Source organism: Meles meles, chromosome 17 (genome assembly GCF_922984935.1).
Source record: "Meles meles chromosome 17, mMelMel3.1 paternal haplotype, whole genome shotgun sequence".
NCBI classification, from domain to species: domain Eukaryota; kingdom Metazoa; phylum Chordata; class Mammalia; order Carnivora; family Mustelidae; genus Meles; species Meles meles.
The window spans coordinates 25,366,132-25,388,273 of NC_060082.1; the positions used below are offsets into that span (position 1 = coordinate 25,366,132).

A 22,142-nucleotide genomic window follows, 5' to 3' on the forward strand; every position below is an offset into this window, starting at 1 on the left:
GGGGACCCGCGAGCTCGCGACACCGCCCGCGGACCCGCAGCTCCCGTCACTCCTCGCACTGCGTTTCCCCGGCGCCCCGCCTCCCGGGCACAAAGCGAAGGAAAGGGGCCGGGCCGAGGCCGAGCCCGCCCCCTCCCCGGCCTCCGATTGGCTGCTGCCGTTGTCCATCCCGAACCTATTTTTGATGGGGGGGGTGCCACCCAGTCTGCCCCAGATCACGTTTGCCACTAGCAGCCAACCAGTCGGGCCCGAGTCCGCGGGCAAGAAGCGATTGGGGGCGAGTGAGTTCAGCCCCGCGGTTCCCCCGTCCGGGTCCCCCCCGCCCGGGCCCGAGGCGGTATATCCTGCCCTCCCCGGCCACCTACCCCTAGTGGAAGCTGAGCGGCGGCCTCGCTGTAACGCAGAGGCGAAATGTAGCGAGCCGGGTGTCGCGGCTGGACGCTCGCCTTGGCCGGGGGTGCGGGGGGGGGGGGCACGCCGGGGGCCGAGGAGGACTGCCGAGGAGGAGTGATGAGAAGAGGGGGAGCCCTGCACCCCCCGAGACCACGGGTCCCTGCTGCCACTCGCCAGGCGCCCCCCTTCCTCCCAAGCGAGAGGCAGGTCAGTCCTGTGGGGTCTGGGGCGGGAGGTGGCGGAGGGCGGGAGCCCTGGCGCGCAGCGCATTTGCTGAGTCTGAATGTGAGAGAGGCGGGGGAGGCCACCCAGTTACTTCTCCCCCTCCCCTGGGTTTGCGGATACTGAAACGGGTCTTTTTTGTTCCCTCCTCAGGGCATCCTGGTTCACTTTTGCTGCTTTCATCTGAGGGCCTTAGGCCCGTCCGGAGTGTCTTTAGTGGAAGGAGTGGGGTGAGGGACAGGCTTCTCTTCCTGCGAGCCCCCTTTCAGTTTAGGTGGCCTGGCAGGAAGACGGGAGGAGGAGGGAGGGTCAAGTTCTAGCAGACGCTGCTGGCATAGGGGCATCTCTCCCGCCCTGAAGGCAGTTTCTGTATCTCCAGTGAGGGTCTTTGAGAGAACCACAAGACTGTGTTTTAGGAGTTTGGAAAAGGGAATCTGGATGTGTGACTTGAGCCCATAGAAAGAGAAAACAATTCCCATGGGTCAGTTACTGGAGTTTGAATCACCCTTTCCCAAACTGGAGTTGACTAATTGTGTGTGTCTGGAATACTTAAGTACTTGTTCATCCTACCTAGGGAAATTCTCTTTAAATTTATTTTTCCCCTCGTAAGAACTATTTTGGTGAAACGGGATAGAGTGCGATCAGGGCCTGGGGATTCCTTAAACAAGAAAAGTGGGGCCATTCCATCTAGACGGTGGCCTTTGGGAGCAAAAGTGCATTTTGGCTTATAGTGCTTTGTATTTTGCTTTGCTGTGTTTTACTTTTTTTTTTTTTTTTTTTGGTTGCTGCTTTTGTTTTTTGTTTTTGTTTTTTTTTAGAATTCCACTATATCCAACTCTCAGTCACCCAGGGGAACAGGGCGAACCTAGGGAACTGAAACGTGTACATAATAACCAGTAGTTTTGCCCTCTCCCCCTTCAAACTGAGATAACTCTCTTGTCCTATCTGACAGACCCACAGGGCCAAGAGCAGGGGGAGAGAAGTAGAGACAGAAGCCTGGATCCCAGTCAGCGTCTGAGCTTTTTGTAACACTGTTGACTCTCAAGGGCAGGAGTGGGTAGGCCTCTGGCTCTTGGCCTTGGTCTGGCAGCCTTGCCCCATTGCCCAGGGAGTCCTCCTAGTTTTGTTTTGTTTTCCCCCACTCGGGGGCTAGGACGTTTGGGGGTCTGGAGACTCTCATTTAATGATCAGATTCTGCCTGTTTGTCTTGTGCAGCTGTCTTGTGACTGTAAACAATCACTTTCTACAGTGGGGTGTCTGTGCTGTGTGGCAGGGAGCTTGTGACTGAATTTATGACTGACCCCACTGGGAGACCACACTTAAATAATCCTGAGTTTTTAATGAGCATTCGAGAAGGGATCTCCCTGAGGACGTCCCTGTCCACCCCTGGTTGCCGAGAAGACAATGTCAAGGTCTCTTGTGCCACATCGTCCCAATCCCCAGGCCGGCCTCATCTCACTGCTGTTGACCAGCGGTGATCCCTGTGCGGCAGTGGGCTGCTGGGCAGGAGGACGGCACGGATAGCTCCTGCTGGGCCTGCAGAGGTCACAAGGGCAGGAATGGGTAGTTTTAGTGAAAAGAACAAGGAAATCAGCAAACCCTTTATGCCTACCTTGTGGGAAAGTCGTCTGGGTATGAACTGTCCTCGGCCTGTCATGACATTCTCTTTTTTGTCTTCTTCCTTCCCACACCAGGTGTTTCACGCAGATTCCCGTGACTTGAAGGACCAGGGATTTGGGGCAGTGCAAGTTCTTCCCAGGAAGGAAGGAAATCTCTGGAGGAAAGGGGAAGGACAGCAGACAGTGCACCGGGACCAGCAGAGCCAGAGGAGCTGTGGGAAGCCGAAGGAGCCCAGCCAGAGGCGTGAGCTGGAGCCGCAGCCCTAGGCCAAGGCTGCTTTCTGGAGGATTCGAACTCAGGCTACTTTTCATGAAAGAAGGGCCACCTCCGAGGGTGCCCCAGACTTGGCTGGGCTCTTCTACACTGGATGCCCCCGGCTCTGAGGAGCCTGCTGCTCAGAACCAAAGAAGATAAGAGGCCAGATACATTTCCCCGCAGCAGCACGCTGGCCGGCCGGAGTCAGGCCTCTGCACCCCTGGTGGCTGGCTGCGGAGTCTGGTGGGGGGTCTCCTGCTTCCCTCCAGCTCGCGGCTGCAGTGCTTGATGGGGCTGCCTGTCGCTGGATCCGTGTTTGCAGCGCTTGGTAGGAGCGGAGAGCCGCGGGAAGAGGCCCTGCGGCGCCCAAGCCTGGGTTCATCCCAAGACTAAGTGCTTTCCCGACTTAGGGAGAGAGAAAGCAAAAAGAAAAAAAGAGAGGGAGAGAGAAAGGAAAGGTCCCCCTTCCCTTCCTCCCTTCCCGTCATGTCCTCTAAGCCAGAGCCGAAGGACACCCACCAGCTCAACGGGACTGGCCCTGCTCCCTCACCCTGCTCTTCAGATGGCCCCGGGCGAGAGCCATTGGCCGGGACCTCTGAGTTCCTGGGGCCTGATGGGGCCGGGGTGGAGGTGGTGGTGATTGAGTCCCGGGCCAACGCCAAGGGGGTCCGGGAGGAGGACGCCCTGCTAGAGAACGGGAGCCAGAGCAATGAAAGTGATGATGTCAGCACGGACCGTGGCCCTGCACCGCCCTCCCCACTCAAGGAGACCTCCTTTTCCATCGGGCTGCAAGTGCTGTTCCCCTTCCTCCTGGCAGGCTTTGGGACTGTGGCTGCTGGCATGGTGCTGGACATCGTGCAGGTAGGACCTGCCTAGGGCAGCTCTTGACCATGAGCCCAGGGCTACTTTTTTCCTCCCGGGAAACCAACTCCTGTAGCTTTCTCTCCACCTCCCTGGGAGAAGCAGCGGCTGCTTCCTAGAACCGTTTCCCTTTGGATCATGTCCTCGATTTCTTCTTGGTCTAGTTACTTTCTACAGAAGGCTTGAGGAAGCCCAGTAGCCCTGATTAGGTGGTCAGCGAGCGCAGCATTGCTTAACAGAAGCAGAATTTGTTCCAGAGCTCAGGCTTGGAGGAGGAGAGATGGAATGAGGTTGTTGCCTGCAGTCCCTCCCGGGCATTCCTCCCGAGCCCAGCTCCGTAGGGGAGACACTTACATGGGACTCCTCTTTATGCTTTCTTTTCCCGTCACTTGGGGTTTCAAGGATAGCCACAGTAGAAAGTTCCGTTTCAAGTCTCCCCTCCATCCTCCTGCTGGGCAGGAATTTGTTCGGCTGCCAAGAGGGTCTCAGATTAAGTGGGAAGGTTCTTAAAGGCATTCTGGGTTGCTTATCTGCCTGTAACCTTGGCATGATCTCCCTGGGGAACGGGGGTGGGCACATGCTATCTGATGCATGATTCGGGCAGGAGGTGCGGTGGGGGGTTGACATGGCAAGACCTGGAAGTGCTAATTATGGGGCGTAAATGGGGACAGGATGGAACCGGGCCTGGGCAGAACTCCCTCTTCTCTTTGCTTCTTACCTGTCTTTCATGAACCTGCCCTAGGCAAAGAGGGCTCTTTGTGGGGCTACCGGGTAAAATTAAGGATGGGAACTGCCAGGACCTGGAAGCTGAGAGCCAGGAATATGCTGTGTAACGCACGACAGGTTAGGACTCACCCAGAACCTTCAGGTCCAAGACATCATCCCAGTCTTGTTACCAGGGGAGAGTTTTTGAAGTTCAGGATGACAAGCGTGTAGAGTTTCCCCCAAGGCTCTAGGGTTATCAAAGTTAATCATTAGCAGGTATCAAATTCCTGCTGCATGCTGAGCTCTGTCCTAGGTACTTGGAGAAATGCAAAGACTAGAGGAGATCTGGCCTTGGCCCTGGGGACCTTCCGATTTGTCCCTAAACATGAAATCTCCCAGGAGGACATGGAGCTCAGTATCCCCTCTCAGTACCAAGCCAGCCCTACCGGTGCAGTGATGCAGAGAGGCCTGCTGGTGGATGGAGGTCACTATGCTGGTGTCCCAGGGGACCGAGGGTGGTTGGTTGTAGGTGGTTCTGTCAATGGTGTCCACCCGGACCACGTTGACTTGAGCCCTTAGGAGAAGCCTGTTGCTAATGAGGATGGTGTTTGTCATGCCAGAATGTGCTGCCGTCCCTCTCCCCTAACTATCTTCCAGGTTGTTCCTCAAGGAGATTGGGAAGCCAGGCTGGAGCTGGGAAGGCAGGCCTTGGATCCCTCCCCCTAGTGGCTGCTTTTCCTCCTAGGGCAGTGGGGGGGGGGCGGTGGCAGGAGGAGAAATAAGACAGGGGTAGCAGTTTCTCGCCTCTTCTATTCCTCTCCTGTGACCTCGATTCTAATTCGTAAGAGTTTTGAGTTCTGGTTTGGTACTTACATAGAGGCATAGCACCAGGTTCCAGTTGGTTTATTTTCTGGGTACTAATAACAGTAATGGGGAGCATTCGTTGGGCCCTTCTGGAGGTAGGCCCGTGAGGAGGAAACGTAATCATCTCCCAGTTTGTAGCTAGGGAACCTTCGGCTTAGAGGGATTGGGTAACTTGTCCCTGGTCATCTTGACTCAGAGCCGTGCCGTTAACCTCTATGGCCTACACCATGTCCATGGTTCACCAATTGGTTAAAGACTTAGGGAGGAGTCTGCTCTCTGTGTCTTCCCTTGAAGAACAGGGTGGCTCAGAATCTGGAACAATTGGAGTTATATTCTAAAGCGAACAAGTGCAAAGGCCCTTAGCAGTCTCCCACCCCCACCCCATTCCCACGTACTCGGAAAATTCCAGAGCTGGAAGAGGGTTCTGACATCTTTCCCCACCACCACCCTCCGCATCCATGAGCCAGAGACATTGGTAGGGACCTTTGGAGCCTGCCCAACATGCCCACAGAGGGCCAGCAATTGCCCTCGATGTGGCCCTTAGGCTCACCCCTAGAGCTAGGGTCCATTGGATGCGGATGACAATGGCTGGTTTGTCCTTGCCCACCCTCCCCCAGCCTTCCTGCCACAGCTGGGTTGAAGCAGATGGCTACAGTGATATCAGGGGAGGAGGAGGGTGCAGAAAGACCAGGACATGGGACCACAGGGACATTCTTATTCCACACCCAGGGAGGCAAAGGTCAGGGGCAGGGGAGGGGTGGTAGACAAGCTCAGATTCAGGAAGAGCAGGATGATTTCTAGGGATTCACACTCACATCCCCCTTTCATAAGCTAAGCTGGCCTTCAGTGAGACAGAATCCGGGAGTGCCTAAGAGACTCGGGCCATCTGGAAGAGATGGCTAAAGAGTGTCCCCAGCGTCTCAGAGCAAATGAGCAGAAGTCTGAGTTGGTGCCAGTGTCTCCTTGGTCAGGGCCCCCCATCTCCCTACTACTGCAGAAGATTCAGTCTCTTTCTGGAAGGTCATTTCTGTTGCCTCTTATCTGCCCTTCCGCCCAGTCAACATGCACAGCCAGCCTCTACAGTGAGATAAGGGGCTGGTGTACCAGCCAGAAGTAGAAAAAGGCTAAATGGACTGCCACCTGCTCCACGGTCCCACCGTGGCTGCCAATTTCCATGATATTCAGGAAGGAAAGCAGGATCGGGCCCCACGTTGGGACAGGAGCGGGTTGAACATGGTTGGCTCTGGATCTGCCACCTGTGCTCTGGGCCCCGCCCCCCCAAATCTGGTCCTAGGCCATTACGGGGCATCTCACTCCCCTTTGCTGTCAGCCTTTTGACGGATAGGGGAGACAGGAGGTGGTGGGGAAGTTTGGGGAAGGTTGCTTCCTCAGAATTCCCAGCTGTGTTAAGACAGGTGGGATCCTTAGGTCCTTATTTTAACTCACTACTCACTTGCTGAGGATCTCAAGGAAAGGAGACAACCCCCTCGCCCAAACACCTCCTCCTCCAGCTTCCCTTCCCTGCTGTGTGTATGGAGGAGTCCACCAAGATGAAAGTGGAGTCGGGGGGGAAAGAAGCGGTCCCCCCGGCTGGCCTGCTCCCAGGGCCACCTGCGCTGCTGGATGGGACTCTCAGAACCCATCCTTCTGGACCACCTCCTTTCTCACACTTTGTACAGCCCTGAATACCCAGGCGCTGCCCTGAGGCCCCCCTCCTTGGATGCCTGGGATGCCTGCAGAGGGGGAAAGCCTCAGACAGGGGATCTGACTCAGTCCTTACCCCACAAGGTCAAACCCAGCCCAGCTTCTGGGGTCCTCCCACAGCCTGGTGCTCAGAGCTTACCTCTAGGGATTTTCATCTTAATGTCTTGACTCCAACTCTTCCTGGCTATGACTTTCCTCCCTGCTTCTACTGTCCCGATGTGGGGTGTGGGGTGTGGGGAGGAGAGCTCAGAGCTGAATACTCCAAAGCAGGCAGGAGTCAGTATATGGGTCTGGAGGAGGTGAGGAACAGAAGAGGCAAGAGGGAAGGACAGAGAAGGGGTACCAGTTGGGCTGCTGCGGTCTAAAACTTAGGGTGATCGCTTTGAATCAGGATAATTTGGGGGTATGGGGGAAGCAGTCTCATTTCTCACCCCTGGATAGCAGAGCCCCCTGAGCCCCCAACCTCAGGCCCCTCTAGGACGGAGAAAGACAGGGAAGAGGAGCGACGTTTCTGCAAAGCACAGCTCTCTGTGGACGCCCTCCCCCTGCCAAGTGGGGCAGTGTTTCCTGGAACGTGCCCTTTCCTATCCCCAGCAGAGCAGGAAGGCGTGGGCGCAGGCTTGGCTGACAGGTTCGGCTTCAGGGGCAGGCAGGCACTCCCAGCCAGGATGAACAGGATGGGCCTGAATTAGGCCAAAGGAAGAAAGAGAGACGCTCACTGTCTCCCCTGCCACATTCTACCCGCTCAACCTCAGGGCTGCCCTGCCCCCCCAGGCTGGTTCCACATCCCCAGCCTCTGCCCCCCCCCCCCCGCGTGTGTGTGTGTGTGTGTGTGTGTGTGTGTGTGTGTGTGTGTGTCAGAGGCTCCCCCTGCCCCCGCCTGAGCTGCCTCTTTGAGAAGGTTCTGTGGGTGGAGAATGTGTGTAGGCATTGGCCAGCCCCGGGCTGGAGGTCAGGTGGTGTGAGATCCCGGGCTGAATTCCGTGTGGGCTGGGAAGACTTCTGCACAGGGCCTGGTATTGTGGCGCCTTGTTCCCCTGGCCTGCCTCCCAGCTCATCACTGCTGAAACCCTATACCTTCTACGTCCTGCTCACATGTCTGCTGGGAGGCAGAGGGCTCTGGGAGTGCTGATGGGGGCAGCCAGAGGGGCTTAGCTGCGCTCCCTACATTTTGTCCTTAAATCATCACAACGACAGTGTTCTTTACAAACAATTGAGACAATATTCCATGCGTACACTTAGCATATGTCTGTCCAGGCTCCTTGATGCCACCAGCCCATATCCGTCACAGACACCTCACGGGCGAGCTCACAAAACTGGTAGCTTGGCAGCTGGGAGGGGCAGGTGGTCTGCAGGGAGGAGGGTATGAGGCTGTGCTCCGAAAGAAGCTTCAAAAGCCCCCTGTCAGCCGCCCTCATGAGACGAGGGGAGCCGAGGCGAATTCTTCCCCTCTCTGGAGCTGCTTGTCCACTTTCGGTCCAGTTTAGGTGAGAAAGGATGAGACAAAGCCCAGTGTGGCCAGACCTGCAGGGAACTGGAAGCCCAGTGGTAGGCACCAGCCGTGTCTAAGAGCAACAGTGCCCGAGTTCCTCCAGGACTTCCCCTGCCTTCTCTCGGGGCACCCCGGGGGAGTGAGAAGGGATTCGCATCCCTTCCAGCATTTTGCAAGGGCCTGGTTCTTCCTGGGGGTACCTCAAAGCTCAGCACCTGTTGCTAGGGGAGAAGGAATAGGGCAAGGGGGTTCTTTCCCATCCTTAGTCTTGGAGAGGGGGTCCCCTGAAGCGAGTCCTAGGCCCTCCGCCTGTGAGGGACCAGACCAGGAGCTCAGGTCAGCATATGTTGTAGCCCTAAGGAGATGTGCCCTTCCCCCAGGGTCCTGGTGTGGACGTCCCCCCATCACACAGGCACACCGCCCAACAAAACGCACTCTGACAAGAGGAGAGAAATCCTTACCTTATAGGCGCTCCTAGTGTCCAGCCTCCCCGGGTCTCTGGCCCTAGCCCTGGCCCCCTCTGCTATTCCTTGCTCATATTTTGTTATTATTACTTTTTTTTTTTTAAACACCTAACAAAGTTTGTCACCTCACCCATTTTTAAATATACCGTTCAGTCGTGTTAAGTATATCCACATCGTTGTGAAACATCTCCAGAACTTTTCATCTTTTAAAAACGGAAACTCTGAACACTAAATCCTCTGCCAGCGCCTGGCAACCAACCATTCTACTTTTCAATTCTGTGAATTTGACTACTTTGGACACCTTACATGAGTAGAATCACACAGGATTTGTCTTCTTGTGACTGGCCTATTTCACTTTAGTATAATGTCCTTCAGGTTGATCCCTGCTGTAGCACAGGTCAGAATGTCCTTCCTTTTAGAGCACGGATATGATCCCGCTGGATGTGTGTCTCTAAAACCCTTTGCGTGTCCATATCCTCCCGTGCACGCCTGGGTTGCTCATACCTCTCGGCCATTGTGGATAATGCTGCTAGGAACATGGGTGAGCAAACATGAATTCAGGACTCTGCTTTACTTCTTTGGGATACGTATCCAGCAGCGAGATTGCTGGGTCCATGGTAGTTCTATTTTTAATTTAGGGGGGACACCTCCTCCTGTTTCCCATAGACAGTGTAGCATTCTGCATCCCCACCAACAGTGTACAAGGGTTCTGGTTTCTCCACACCCGTGCTGACACTTGTTATCTCCTGGGGTGTCTTTCTAGTAACATCCTAAGGTATAAGGATCATGGGTTTGATTAGCAGTGTGTCAGCTGTGGAGTGTCAATGCCGAAACTGCCTTTAGAGACCCTCCGACGTGGCCCCCGGATTGTACATTTTGTAGTCGGGAGGTTGAGGCCCCCATAGTGTGCCTGATGTCCCCACGCTGGTCCGTGTGGGCGGACGCCGGGACATATCATGAGGCCCATCACCGTCGTCTCTGAAGGAGACCCCGGGGCTCTCAGTCCGGTGTCCTCACACCTACAGCACTCTGCCTCCTGACCCCCTCATCAACCTCCATACGCCTGCCTGGCTGCCTGCCCCCTCCTCCCAACCTGAAGGCGTTCCATGTTCCATTCCCGAAACAAATAAAGAACAAAGAAAGGAACCCATGTGGCCCTCAGCCCGGCAGGGAGGCGCAATCCCAGGCTTTTTTGCAAGTCTTCAGTTTCACTTGCAATTAAAGCAGCTTTCAAATAGCCAATCCTGGCTCCTTGGCTTTTCCCCCTTAGCAGGAACAAGCACAGTGTCCTCTGAAACTCACTTTCCTTATGCACAGAATGGGGATCAAAATAGCCCCCACCGCAGTGGACTGTTGATCTGCCGAAATGAGCAAATGCACGGAGAGCGCTTAGCCTAGCGCAGAGTGGGCACTGAACTAGCTCTCAGCTGACGGAGCTGGTAGGGGAGCGAGGCCTGATGGGCCTGGGACTAGAACCCAGGTCTCCTGACTCCTAGTCCAGTGCTCTTCCTGCGGGCGTACACTCGCCTCTCCTAACCGAGAGCTTGGGGAAGCTATGTGGGGTGAAGGACTGCAGAGGACACATAAGAAGCCTCTTGCAGGCCAGCACGCAGAGGTCTGGGGGCCCTGGTGTTAATTCAGAGCCTATTGAAGAGGAGAGTTGCTGTGGCTGAGGCCCAAGGCCCTCGGACACAGAAACCAAACAAACTCGAATCTCCTCGGCCGCAGCCCAGCCCCATGGTGCCCAGCTCTCACAGCTGAGACAACACCACCCAAGGCCGAGGCCACGGAGAAACTAGGCTGAAGGCAAAGAGGTTGGGAATTGCTATTTGAGGGGGGATCACAAAGGAGTTCTTGGGTATAAGCTAGCCAGGGTTGATGGCCTTGTGGGTTCCCACTTCCTGTCCGTCGGCTCCAGAAAGCAGGCAGAAGGAGAAGAGCCAGGCTGGGGTCTCCCGCCTGGAAGAGCACCTCTGTGTCTCCCCGTTTCTGGGTGGCAAGAAGGGGGGGCTGTGTTCTTGGAGCACCGTGGTCTTGGTTTGGGTCCAGGGTTCTTGGCGAAAAGGCGGCCGGCTTGCTCACGCCCTGCTGATTCCACTTCCTCCTCAAGCCCCTGATCCCAGACTATCTGTTCAACCTGATGCCAGCTCTTGGGGGCACTGAAATTCCTGGGTTCTGTTTTCACCTTGTAGCACTGGGAAGTCTTCCAGAAGGTGACAGAGGTCTTCATCCTGGTGCCTGCGCTGCTGGGGCTTAAGGGGAACCTGGAAATGACCCTGGCGTCGAGGCTGTCCACTGCAGTGAGTATCCTGGCGGGGAAACACGGGTCACACGGAAGACACGGGGCAGCGCGGAGCCAGACTGAGAGCTCACTGCAGGCCGTTCCCCAGAGCCCAGGCCCGGAGTGTGGGGCTGGGGTGGGAAGGTGTGGGGAGATCCCGGCCTGTGTGTCCTGCTCCTGCGCAGGGGCTCCCTGCCCGGAGTGGTTCCCAGGCTTGGTTTCTGGATGTCCCGGCCATCCCTGGACTCTTGCCTCGCCCCCTGCTCCGCAACCCGCCTCGTGACTGTTTGTGCAGCTTTGACCCGCGAGCATCACGCTGGTCCCTCCACTTGCACAGATGGGGGCCTCCTCTGATCTCCAGCCCTGCTCCGCAGCTGGGCAGGAGTGGAGCCAGGCCCTCCCAGCCCCCTGTCCGTCCCGTTCCCTTTCCCTCGTGGCAGCTTGCTCCTCACTAAGGGAATAGAGAGGGGGCTGCTTATCACTCCCCCTGCCCACAGCCCCGTAGATGGGCCATGATGGTCCCGAGACTGAACCGGATACAGGGCTCTGGGGTGGAAGGTGGGAAGCAGAAAAGCTCAGGGGGTCTGGGGGGCCGGGGGGCAGGGCTGGCCCATGTGGCTACAAGTCTAGAGGAGGCAGCAGAGAGAGCAACAGTCAGGTCCAGCCCGCCCACGCCTGACTTCCGGGGGACTCTTGGGCCACCTCGTTCTTCCCAAACCCTCTTGCAGCCTCAGACCCGCACCAGCAGCTGCTGTGTCCTGCACTGGAATGGCAGGCTGGCTTCAGGGCCAGGGATCGGGTCCCTCTGACCCAGGCGGGCATGGGCTTCCTGGGATGAGCAGCGCACAGGGTGGACCAGTCCTGAGAAGAGGGGGACAAGAGAGGGGGCTGCCTTGGGAGCCTCCTTTCTGCCCCCACCCAGCTCTAGGAGCTCAGGCTTGTTAGCTCCTTCCTTCTGGCCTCCTTGATGCGGCTTCATGTTCCCTGGGGGTTACGTCCCGGTCCCCGAGTCCTAGACCCCGTGCACTGCCTCCTGATCCCGGCAGGGTCCTAACGAAGGAGCCGCAGGCCTTTTCCAGCCTGGAGCTCCAGCCCCTGCCCTCCCTCTCCCAGGCCAACATTGGGCACATGGACACACCCAAGGAGCTCTGGCGCATGATCACTGGGAACATGGCCCTCATCCAGGTAAGAAAGCAGAGACTAGAGAGGGTGGGCTAAGCTCCCCCCACCCCCCGCCCCGGTCAGGAATCTGAAAGACTGAGCTCAGCCCCAGCCAGCTTGTGAGTGAGGCGCCAGCATCCTGCCGAGCTGGCCGCTCCCGAAGCGGCTCTAGGAGGGAACCAAGCTTCCCAGGCAAGCAGCCAAGACGGGGAGGGCCCCAGCTGGTCCCATGTCAGGGCCCAGCTCGCAGGGGTCCGCTGGGCTCGAGTTCCCACAAACCAGACTCAGGAGTGCTGGACTGGCCTCGACCACCGTTGTCAAATCTCTGTGTGAGGCGACACGGGTTCCAGACTGGGGGTCTCCCCGCTCGAGTCCCGGCCTTGTCTCCTGACTACAGGCTCAGGCTCTGCTGATTCTCACCCCAGTCCCCAGAGGGATGACCGGCTCCTGCGGGGTGCACTGCCCAGGACTAGTGTCTGGGGAGAAACTAAATAAATAAAGACATCATTCTGGCCTGGGAGGACTGTACAGTCCAGCCCCGCCTGCCTCCTGGGGCTGCTAAGAGTCAGGCAGAGGGCTGGCCCAGCACTCGGGCGACCCGCGCTAGGAAACCCGCGGCTCCTGGGCGCTCTGAGTTACCACTCCTGCCTCAGGTGCAGGCCACGGTCGTGGGCTTCCTGGCGTCCATCGCAGCCGTTGTCTTCGGCTGGATCCCGGACGGCCACTTCAGTATCCCGCACGCCTTCCTGCTCTGTGCCAGCAGCGTGGCCACCGCCTTCATCGCCTCCCTGGTCCTGGGTAAGGAAGGAAGGGAGGGGCAGGGGGGCGGCCTCAGAGGTGTCGCGGGGCCTGGCACCTCCAGTCTCTCCTTTTGTTCATTGATACCCCTTTATCTCTTCTCCGCTGCCCGGTCCCTCCCCTTCCTCCCCAGGTATGATCATGATCGGGGTCATCATTGGCTCTCGAAAGATTGGCATCAACCCAGACAACGTGGCCACGCCCATTGCCGCCAGCCTGGGTGACCTCATCACCTTGGCACTGCTCTCAGGCATCAGCTGGGGACTCTACCTAGAGCGAGGTGAGGCTGAGGCCACTGGGGGTGTGACCAGGGTGGATCCCCGGGTGGGATGTGGGGAGACGGCGGTAGGTTTACAAATGTGTAAGTCTTTCCTCCGTGTTCTCAACCACCTGGTTGGAGCGAAGTTTTGTACCCGAGCTTGGAGACAGGCTAAATACTCTCAAAGTCACACAAGGCAGCAGAGCCACAGGGGAGAGTATCTGAGAACTCTATGCCTGCCTGGTCCTGCAGACTCCTGCTTACCTTGGAGGAGTAAAGGGGAAAGGCTGAAGGAGAGAAGCTGAAGCCTGGAATCCACCCGCAACATGGGGAAGGGGCGGGGAGACGGAGCTTTCTGGGTCTCCAAGCAGGGGATGTTGGAAGCTGGTCTCTGCCCCCGATTAGCCCCAGGCCTGGGGAGCTCTCAGCTTGGTTTCTCGTCCACACAATGGACAAGGCTCCCCGCCCCGCCCCCAGACTTGCAGGGAGGATCAGTGAGGTCCCATGTTGTGTTGTGTTGCGTGTTGTGTTGCATTTTTGGTTCCTGCGGATCTGCAGGATCGTTGTCAGGCCGAGCCGGGGCAGGCCTGCGCGGGCAGCTGCAGCGCTCACCTCCCTCTTCTCTGCCTCTCTCAGATGACTGGCAATACATCTACCCCCTGGTGTGTGCCTTCTTCGTGGCCCTGCTGCCTGTGTGGGTGGTGCTGGCCCGACGGAGCCCAGCCACAAGGGAGGTGTTGTACTCGGGCTGGGAGCCTGTCATCATCGCCATGGCCATCAGCAGGTAGGCTCGGGCCCTCGGGACATACCCTCACCCCCTCTCACCCTGCCGCAGACCCCCTGTGAGCCCTAGAGAGAGAAAAAGTGGTACAGAGCCTCGAAACACCTTCCAGAGTGTATCAGCTCCATGGCCTTCTGTCACCTGTGACAGAAACCATCTGACGTGGGTTTCCTTGAAAAGTAGAATGCACTGGCTTAGGGCACGAGAAGGGCACAGCTGGTTTCAGGGCTATTGATCACACCATCTGGGCTGTGGTGTTCTCTCTCTCGGTTCTGCTTTTCCCTCTGATGGCCTGTGGCTCGAGGTTCCTTCTAACTCCGGCGGGAAGAAGTCTGTCCGCAGTTCCACAGAGTCCCGCCAGAGAATTTCACTGGCTCTCGTCCAATCACATGGCTGTCCCTGTCTCACTGTGGCCTCAGGGATGTGCTGCTCTGACTGGTTGGGGCTGGGGCCTAGCCATCCTTGGAACAATGTCACCTGAACCATAGGGGCTGTGTTTGAGGGAGGTGGTTCCTGAGGACGAGCCCAGTGCTGTTACCACAAGGGGGACTAGTGGGCAAAACCCCAGCGGTCCTCGTGGGCGGCTCGCCCCGGGCTCCTCTCGCCAACCTGGGGGCCGGGTACAGGTGGCTGGGGCCTGACCCTACACCACCAGTTTGCTCTGGGGGGCACTGTGCCAAGTCTGAATATTATAAGCAGCAACTGGTTCTGGAAAGGAGACAAGGGACCCCTGGGAGCCCCTTGCTCCCCAAGGCCAGATGGGCCAGTCCTCCCCGGAGCTGACATACAACATCTCAGTGATCTCTGTGTCACTTTGTCTTCGTCTGTAGTGTGGGAGGCCTCATCTTGGACAAGACTGTCTCTGACCCCAACTTTGCAGGGATGGCCGTCTTCACGCCTGTCATTAATGGTGAGGTCTTGGCATCAGCTGCCGGGGAAAAGGAGAGGGGCGGGAGAAGAGGACACGGGGGCCTTCGTATCAGTCAGGACTCCCGCAGCAAGAGCATCCGGCTCAGATAGCTCAGACTCTAACGAACCGGCTGCTCACAGAGGGGGGAGCAGGGGAGGGACCCAGAGATGAGCAACAGCCGGAAGCCCTCATCCTCAAGGGTCAAGGGGAGAAAAAAATGTTACAGGAGCCTAGAGAGAACACTCTTCTGCTCCCGACGGGGATAAGCCACTGCCAGAAAGAGAGGGATAAAGGAAAAAAAAAAAAAAAAAAACCACCTGAGCTCGCCCTCCTTCCACCCTCCCAGAGCGTGTCCTGGTGGCTCCTGTTGAACAAACCGGATGAGAAGCAGCCCGCAAGGGAGCCTGGGGCACGCGGTCTGTAGTCAGCCTCTCAGAGCTCCGGGCAGGGCTGACAAGAGCAGGGAAGAGGTCGGGGCTGGGAGGGCAAACAACAAACAGGGTTCCTAGGACAGGCCCCAGAGTCCAGAGCTCAAACCTGACACTTGACCTTGGTTCCTGGAACCAGCACAGGAGCGTGGGTTGCCTGGGTCGGCTCAGAGAGGGGCTGGGCAGGGCAAGGCCTTGTCCCCTCGGCTGGGTGGGCCAGCAGGTGCGCAGGCTATGCTGGTGAAGTCGGGCTGCCTGAGTGGGCAGATCTGTCGGTGCCCCTTCCTGCGCTCTCAGTCCCCCTGGGGGCACGTGGGACAGCCGTGTCTCCATAGAGGGGAGGATAGAAGCAACCTAGAAGACTCCCTGGTTGGAGCGGGGGGGTTGGTAATCTTTGTCTTCCTTCTTGGAGTCTCACCCTCCTCCTGGGGACCCGTGAATGTGTCATGCCCTCCCCACTCCTCACTCCACCCCATCTAAGCACTTCTGTCCCTCTGCAGGTGTTGGGGGCAATCTGGTGGCCGTGCAGGCCAGCCGCATCTCCACCTTCCTGCACATGAATGGGATGCCAGGGGAGAACTCTGAGCAAACCCCTCGCCGCTGCCCCAGTCCTTGTACGACCTTCTTCAGTCCCGGTAATGGCAGAGTCCCAGCCTCCTGGTCCGTGCCAGCCCTGGAGGGAGGGGGCCAACAGTGAGGGAACCTCCCTTCAGAAACAGCTGGGACCTGGCTAGGTCGCTTCTCCCTCTCTGCCGGGCCGCACTGGCTCTCTGGAGAGCAGATCCTAGGCAGGGAGGCTGTCCTTTCCTGGGACGCCACTGGGGCAGGGGACCTTGGGGTGGCGAGGTAGAGACTGTCAGCCACCTGCCATCCTGGGGCATAGTGGGGCACCTCCAGCTTGGGGCCAGGGCTCCTCCTCCTCACTCCTCCCCCCTTCTGTCCCCTGGCCCCAGATGTGAATTCTCGCTCGGCCCGAGTCCTCTTCCTCCTCGTGGTTCCAGGACACCTGGTGTTCCTCTACACCATCAGCTGTATGCAGGGCGGGCACACGACGCTCACGTTCATCTTCATCATCTTCTACATGACAGCCGCACTGCTCCAGGTACAGGCGGGCAGGAGCGCGGGGACGGCCTGCCACCCCCTCTGCCGCCTCGTGCTCTGGGCCTGGCTGGCCGAGAAACACAGGACAGGGGCTCCGGAGAACCGGGTGTGGGTCTGGCAGGGTCACTCACGTGCTGTGTGACTGGGGCCCAGTCGCTTCACTTCTCTGAGCCTCTGGGATGCATTTGCCAGTTGAGAGGAATGGCCCCAAGGTAGTGGTTTGTGGGCAGGTGGTGGTTGTCGGGTGCCGGGCAGGTGGGCCCGGGGTGGGCCGCCCCCACTGGCCTGGCCCCAGAACTCTTGCCTGCTTTGCATGCTGGGGCTTCCTGAGAAGACGTCGTTTGAATGAAGGGTTTCAGAGCTCAAAACGGTGTCAGATCCAGTACCCTGGGTCATCTGCGGGATCCTGCCCGGCCTTGCGGTTCTGTGACACGATCCGCTCTCTCCCTGGTAGTGTCCGCCCATTATTTTTTCGACTTATTTTGGAAGAATTATACATTCACAAGAGGCTGCAAATAGGAGGTACACAGAGGCCTAATGTCTCTTCAGCCGGTCTCCCCACCAGGAGCCTCTCATGTAGATCAGCCCCATCGCAAAGCCACAGTCAGCCTCGGAACAGTCCGTGGGGCTTACTCAGATGACGACAGCTTTACGCACACCTCTGTGCACGCACGCGCTTGTGTGTAATTCTGTGTCGATCCGTCCGTCCAGCACCCATGAGGACACAGAACTGTTCCCCCCTCACAAGCCCCCTCCTATGCTCCCCTTGGGGCCGCACTCACCCTGTTAGACATTGTCAATTTCCATAGACTTGACTTTTGAGTAATAATAACAGTCCCATCATTCAAAACTTTTTAAAGGTTCACAGTGAAAGCTCTTCTTTCCCGCCCTCTTTCTGTCACCCAGCGTCTTCCTCCCAGCCGTCCATGCGGTCCATGTCTTGTATATCCTTCGAGCTCCTGCTATATCTATACAAGCAAACATATAATTTTTCTTGTTTTCCTCCCTTTTTTTTTACACACCCATCACGCACTCTACACACTGTCCACAGCCTGTGTTTTCGCAGCACAGTTGATCTTAAGAGATCATTCCACATGGATACATAAAGAGAAGAGCACCCTGCTTTGTTACGGCTGCATTCTACTGCCCTATAGATTACATCGTTTCATGTAACCAGTTCCCTCTGGGTGAGCACTCATCCTCCAGCCCCTCACCCCAAACCTTAAAAGGACTGTGTGTTGGGACAGCTTAGCGAGAACCAGCCATAGGCTCTTGCCTCGCTGCAACCCCCCCCCCCCTTGCAAGCTGGAGTTAAGTATACTCCGTGGGGAAAGCAGGGTGGGGGGCTGTGACAGGGAGATGCCGAGGGCCTGCTGCTGGGGCTAATCCCTGGGCTCCTACTCTCACCTCTGCGGTCTCCTCTGGGCCTGTGGAGGGCCAGAGCGGGGTGCTGAGTCCCCTAGAGAGTGCTTCCTGATTGCTTTGCTCCCTCCGCTCAGCCATGTGTCCCTGGAATGAGGCTGGAATGAGCGGACAGCTGCTACCATGCCCTTCCTGGAACATGTCCCAAAGTCCTGGTCACACTCTTTGTTTGGGACTCTTCTGCAGCTGCTGGAAAGGTGCAAGGCGATGGGGGACCGGCCCTCACACAGGGCCAGGGGCAGGCCATGGGAGCACCAGGGAGCTGTGTGCAAGGGGGGGGTGGGGCAGCAGGAAGGGTGTCAGAGCCTCAGAGAGAAGACTGGAGAACAACAAAGCTGGCCTAAAATTAGGTATCAGTTCTGGCTTCAGGATCGCCCAAGGTCTCCATTTCCTGCTTCTGAGCCCCTTAGGGTAGAATTTACATACCACAGTTTTTGCAAAGTACAGTCAAGAGTAAAACCTCCCTCCCAAATGACTGTGTTGGAGATTTACCGTTAGAAAGCATTTCAGCCTCACGCAGGTGCGGTCATTTAAGGAGCCCAGATGTCAGGACTGGTGCTGAGTGTAGAGAAGATGCAGGCCTGCCCACTCTCCCCGGTATTGCGCATCAAGTGCTTTGCCAACTTCAGAGCGTATGGGAGCCTTGCTGAAGTGCAATTCTGACTGGGGAGATCAAGAGCAGGACTTGAGATTCTGCATTTCTTTTCTTTTTTTTTTTTTTTTTAAGATTTCATTCATTTCTTTGAGAGACACAGGGAGAGAGAGAGAGCATGAGCATGAGCTGGGGAGGAGCAGAAGGAGAGGGAGAAGCAGACTCCCAGCCCAGCAGGGAGCGCAACATGGGGCTCGAACTTGGGACTCCAGGATCATAACCTGAGCTGAAGGCAGAGATGCAAACAGCCAAGCCCCCAGGCGCCCCGAGATTCTGCATTCCTAACCCGCTCCCAGCTGTTGTTGATGCCACTGGTCCTGGGCCCACTAGCAGAGGTCTAGTCGAGATCATGCTTGATCTGTAGACATGGAAGGGACACAAGGGCACAGATAAAGCAGCAGATAATCCAAAATGTCTTTTGAGTTGATGTGCACTCTCTGCTTTCTATTCGGCCGACTTTACACGTAATTCGGTTTTGCTGGGCTCACGTTAAACTAGGTTTGCATTGTCTGAGCCCACAACAGCAGAATGGAAAAGGCCAGGAGGACACTAGCTTGGGGTAATCGACTGTTCCTCAGTCAGCTGTGCCGGCAGCAGCCTCAAACACTGTCCTTATTCCATTCTGCCCCAAGGAAAAATCCTTGCGAGAAAAGCCAGCTCCAGGCCCTAGCCCCCTGCCAGGCCCCTGGAGAGGCCCCCGTGGCAGGCACTGGGGTCCTTCGTTCAGTCCACTTGGGGGCAGGATGTAATGCTGCTGGGGAGGTCCTGGGGAGTAGCAGCATCTTCTCGGGATGCTGACTGTCTGCCCCAGGCGGTGACTGTGCAACAGAGGAACATAAAAGGCTGGTTGGGGTGGAAAGATGCTATCTGCCGCGTAGGGACTGTGGCTGGCCAAGCCCAGGCTTACAAAGAATGTGCTCTCTTGAGTGGCCTCTGGCTCCCCCTGGAGAGAGGGGATGGCAATAGGCCGGGCCCGTCTGTCTCCCCAGGTGCTGATTCTCCTGTACATCGCAGACTGGATGGTGCACTGGATGTGGGGCCGGGGCCTGGACCCAGACAACTTCTCCATCCCGTACTTGACGGCTCTGGGGGACCTGCTTGGCACTGGGCTCCTAGCACTCAGCTTCCATGTCCTCTGGCTCATTGGGGACCGAGACACGGATGTCGGGGACTAGCCTGGTCACTCCACCTTTAACCCCCTCCCCGCCCCATGCACTTTCTGTTCAAATTTTTTTCTTTTGTTTCCCTTCCCCTACCCAACTCCACACTCCCACCTCCTTCTAGGACTTCACTTTGATACCGAATTCTCATTATTTTCAATGGGAATTTTTATACATTGAGCCAAGTTTGTATAGCAAGAATTCCGACAGGACAGATGGACTGAGATAAGCAGTACAAGTAGATTTTTGAGACAATCACCAAGTGCAATTTCATGGTGGGTGCCTCCAGGTGAGGTGGACTGAGGCGGGGGTTTCCTTCTGGGGTTGGGGGACGTTTGGTTTAGCTTTAGCATACTCAGTCGTGGCCCTAATGAGAAACCCTTTGTGCGTGGGCTCTGGCTTTTTGGGTTTGTTTTTGTTTTCTCTCTCTCTTTTTCTTTTTCTTTTTTTTTTTTTTTTTGATTGAACAGAGAGATAAGTATCATTCCCCTCCCCTGCCTGCCAGCCCCTAAAACACACACACACTTTTTTCTAGAAATGGACCAACTTCAAAGCACTAGTAAAGAGATAGCTGCTCCTGGCCCCTTGTAACCCTAACCCTATCCTCGGCCCTCTGTCCCAAAAAAGACTGAGGTGGACTAAGCATTCAAATTGCACACACCCCTCTTACCCGATTGCCTGATAAACACGGCAAACCCCTCCCTTTGGTCTTCTTCCCATTGACTGTCACAGTGGGAAGAAATGAACCGGAGCCTGGTCTCTCTATTGACCCAAGTCCACCAACAGGTTTACGAAGATCTCCATCCTTCCGGGGCCCAGAGCATCGATTGTTTATCTCTGTTCAATCTTGATGTCTAATTGTCTCTCAACTCTAGCTTTCCCAGAGCTTGCCAGGTTGGGTTCCGAGATTAGGGACAGGGAGCAAGGACACGGGGTATGGTTGGGAGGCGGAGGGCAACCGAGGGTGTTTCATTGCCACCGAGGACATTTCATGTGGTCACCTGAGTCCCCGTCACTTCCCGAGATCACTCCTGCTGTCGCGCTGTGGAGGTCAGGTTTCCTGTGTCTTGGCTTCTGCCCTCATCCATCCCGCGCTCAATCACCCCTTCAGCCAGTACACAGCCTCCCCAAGAAGAGTCCCATGCGGCCGTGGTCTGAGGCTTCCACTGAGCGATAGTGACCGCGTGGTAGGTCCTGTGCCAGCGGTCAGGGAGCCGGCTCTCAGCTCACCTCATCCCCAGATACAAAGGCCTTGTGCTCCTTCCAATCTGGCGGAGAAAATTTCCTTGCTAGGAGGGTTTGCATCTGTGTCATCGGGCCGGCTTCTGCCTCCTGATCTCCCCTCTGTGCAGGCCCGACCCCCAGGCCCGTCGCTCCACCAGCAGCTCGCTTCCCTGAACTATACCCTTCCTCACCTTTTCTTCCCTCCACCTGTCCTCACCAGCCGTGCAACAGAGGATTTGGGACCCAGTAGGCTGGACGGCACCGGCTGCAGCTGCCCTTCTCTGCCCAGCGCAAGCGTTGGGGAACACGGGAGCCTCGGCATCCGCCCCACCCATTGCTCTGACCAGATGAGAAATCTGTCCACACTCGCATGCGTGCGAATCTGAGTGTTCGGATGCAGGTTATTTCCTAGGCTCCCCATCCGCAGCCGCGCCATCGACCCTCCTCTCTGTAGCGGAAAAGGTCCACCTCCAGGGGCAGGCTAGGCAGTGACCCCGGGTCCTCCCAATCCTGTGCCTCATCCCCAGAACTTGGCCAGTTCCTCCAGACACTATCTGTCCTTTCCCTCCATTTCCACCCACGCCACCTTCTGGAGTCTTCGAGTTGGAAGGAAAGGTAGAGGCCACGGGACTGGGGCTGGGGCCGGCAGAGTTCATTAACACCAGCCCGGGCTTGTTGCTGCTCTCCCCTCGGGCCCTCTTTTCGCCTTGCCGTCCACCTGCGAACACGGCTGCACACACTCTTGTACAGGCACCAAAACCAGTTCCTCTGCCCCTGAGGCCGCTCCCCTGTGTCCTCCTGTCGCCCTGGCCCCAGTCCCTCCCCTCTTCCTCATCTCTGGAGTTCAGCCAGGAGACTCTGGAGCCTCCTTTGCCGAAGAAGCAGGAAGGCGGGCGTGCCCCCAGCCCCAAGTGCGTGAGCAGAGAGAGGACCGCGGGGTGAGAGGGAAAGAAAATGAAGTGGACTCTTCCGTGGAAGATTCGTTTCTTTCCCCTGATTGCACAAACTGCGTGTACTTTTGGCCTGGCTGCAAGGAGCGACATTGGTTTACTCTTGTATCCTTAAAAAGTTACAGAACTGTGTTTAAGAGAATTATTTATAGTTACTATAACTGAATTGACAAATGTCAACGTAACTGATAAATTATATTTGGTAAAATAAAGAGGACGTTTATTTAGATGGTGACTGGTTCCTAATGCGGAGAGCGGTCCCCTCTGGAGTCCCAGCCGGTCCTCGCTCGGAAACGGAAAGGGGCCAGAGCATGACCAGAAAAGAAACAGCTCTTAAATAGAGATGTGTGATTAGGAAAAACCACAGTGCACATCAGTCATTTACTGAAAATGAGCGGTGCTCTGGGACACAGACCAGAAGCCAGTGTGGTGTCC

The 22,142-nt window shown here is 56.8% G+C and overlaps 1 protein-coding gene across 1 annotated transcript; it reads left to right on the plus strand.

Moving 5' to 3' along the window:
- Positions 1 to 213: 213 nt before the first annotated feature.
- Positions 214 to 21,919, plus strand: SLC41A1 (solute carrier family 41 member 1). Its single transcript, XM_045983311.1, has 11 exons — positions 214 to 600; positions 2,310 to 3,351; positions 10,773 to 10,880; positions 11,975 to 12,046; positions 12,676 to 12,820; positions 12,954 to 13,100; positions 13,716 to 13,863; positions 14,691 to 14,770; positions 15,699 to 15,833; positions 16,152 to 16,300; positions 19,363 to 21,919. Exons 2-11 carry the CDS (start codon positions 2,977 to 2,979, stop codon positions 19,546 to 19,548), a joined length of 1,545 nt encoding a protein of 514 aa, XP_045839267.1. The 5' UTR covers positions 214 to 600; positions 2,310 to 2,976; the 3' UTR covers positions 19,549 to 21,919.
- The last annotated feature ends 223 nt before the right edge of the window (positions 21,920 to 22,142 follow it).

Excerpts from the sequence above, each read along its gene's own strand:
- SLC41A1 (XM_045983311.1), top strand. The coding sequence starts at position 2,977 with ATGTCCTCTAAGCCAGAGCCGAAGGACACCCACCAGCTCAACGGGACT. Across the intron at positions 3,352-10,772 it reads TGGTGCTGGACATCGTGCAG|CACTGGGAAGTCTTCCAGAA; the intron begins GTAGGACCTGCC and ends TTCACCTTGTAG. Across the intron at positions 14,771-15,698 it reads CTTCACGCCTGTCATTAATG|GTGTTGGGGGCAATCTGGTG; the intron begins GTGAGGTCTTGG and ends GTCCCTCTGCAG.